The sequence below is a fragment of the Cebus imitator genome, unplaced genomic scaffold, assembly GCF_001604975.1.
Source record: "Cebus imitator isolate Cc_AM_T3 unplaced genomic scaffold, Cebus_imitator-1.0 Scaffold1130, whole genome shotgun sequence".
NCBI lineage: Eukaryota > Metazoa > Chordata > Mammalia > Primates > Cebidae > Cebus > Cebus imitator.
In genome coordinates this window covers 23422-24949 of record NW_016108445.1, presented here as the reverse complement: position 1 = coordinate 24949, position 1528 = coordinate 23422, and the positions used below count along the sequence as shown (strand labels likewise).

General features: G+C 43.0%; 1 protein-coding gene across 1 annotated transcript in view; it reads right to left on the bottom strand.

Annotated features, from left to right (window-relative positions):
* Nucleotides 1-1051: 1051 nt before the first annotated feature.
* The window catches only part of LOC108298841, a 16888-nt gene continuing 16411 nt past the window's right edge, over nt 1052-1528 (bottom strand). Inside the window, exon 6 of the mRNA XM_017521395.2 lies at nt 1052-1107. Within this exon, the coding sequence (XP_017376884.2) occupies nt 1052-1107 (56 nt within the window). The remainder of the gene's footprint in view (nt 1108-1528) is intronic.

Here is a 1528-nt window from a genome sequence, read left to right as displayed (position 1 = left end):
TCAACGACAACAACAAAAAGATGAGGAGACACTTTGGGTTCAAAAGAACTAAAGAAATGTGGCTACATTATCTTTTTACTCTTTTTCAACCCAAAATGTCTCTTCTCCTTTTAGTTGTGTGATTTGTGGTGACATGGGCTGTCTGAAGGAGACAGGTCAGTTGTGCTGTTCACTGTTCTACATTCTGAAGTTGTCTGGAGATTACCTCAGGCTATGAAACTCAGGCTAATCGTTTTCAGCAAGAACATGGTGTTGTTCATACTCTGCACCGGCAGAGTCCCATGTGACATGTTGTCTTAGTGTGGGAATATGACCCCTATCCGGGAGACCAGGTGGAGTCTTATCACTGTCATAGTAAGAAACCTACTGTCCATGTCCAAAGTCAAGCGAACATGCTCTTCTACAAATAAAAAAATGGCATATGTGTAAGTCTGGCATGTGTAATAAAACTCAAGATACGCTGTATATGTTGAACACAATATATCCAGTGAGTACCAGATGACCAGGCTCTTCTGCTTCCACCAGCTCCATGCTAAGCCTAAAAAAGGAGGAAAAACCAAAGAATAAGTCAGGGAAAACAAGACACCACAGAGCCCCAACTAGATTTCATGGGTAGCACAAGAAAATGGTTAATAAAGAAAAAACATAGATCCATTAATAACACAACAAATTATTGCCTTATGCTGGGATGGACAAGAGTAGGGTAAAAAGAATGAAAGAGAAAGAGAGAGAGAAAGTAAGCTCAGTGAAGCATCCAGGTGACACACTGATGAGGGAGTAAAAGGACACTCTGAGTTAGTGCCCTCAGGACACACAGTGTACACTTATCATAAAAACAAGCATGGTCAGCCTACAGTAGTTAGTAAATGGTAAGGGGAGGAAGAAATGGAAACCTAAATATCTACTGCAATGAAAACCAACAGCAATGTTAGTAGGAATAATTCAGACTTCGTTGAAAAGATGGTATCAATATTATCAGCCCACTCTGTTTTCCCTGGACCTGGCATCTCCAGGTGTCCACACAACATTAGCTGTTCACAATTTCCCAAAGTTACCTGGGGCACAGTGAGCCTCGGTCTTCTTCCTCTTCTTGGTCCTTTTCAATCTCTGCAATAAATTCAGATAGGGACAGACAAAATAAGCCATTACCCTACACCCGTAACAGTCCACTGTCTAATCCCTGCACAGGGAGCTCAGGCTCCTCAGCACGAGAACAGGATAATGTGAGAGACAGACTTAGGAGGTCTCAAAGCCAATCATGATAGAGAATCCTTGGTTTGTGTCTCAGAACCAATGGTGAAACGTCCCTATTCTGGCAGGCCATTATCCCTTTATCCCAAGTTTGTACAAACAGGAAAGAACCTCACAGACATGCATGGGGAACAAAACTCATGAGGAACGTTGTAGCTGGCAAGAGACATTTAATTCAGATTGACAGACAACTCGTGGGCATGCGCTGCACAGTTTGGTGTGAGTTGGCAACACCTGCCTTGGGTTTCAATGTCCTGACAGTCGGTCCAGGGTGCGA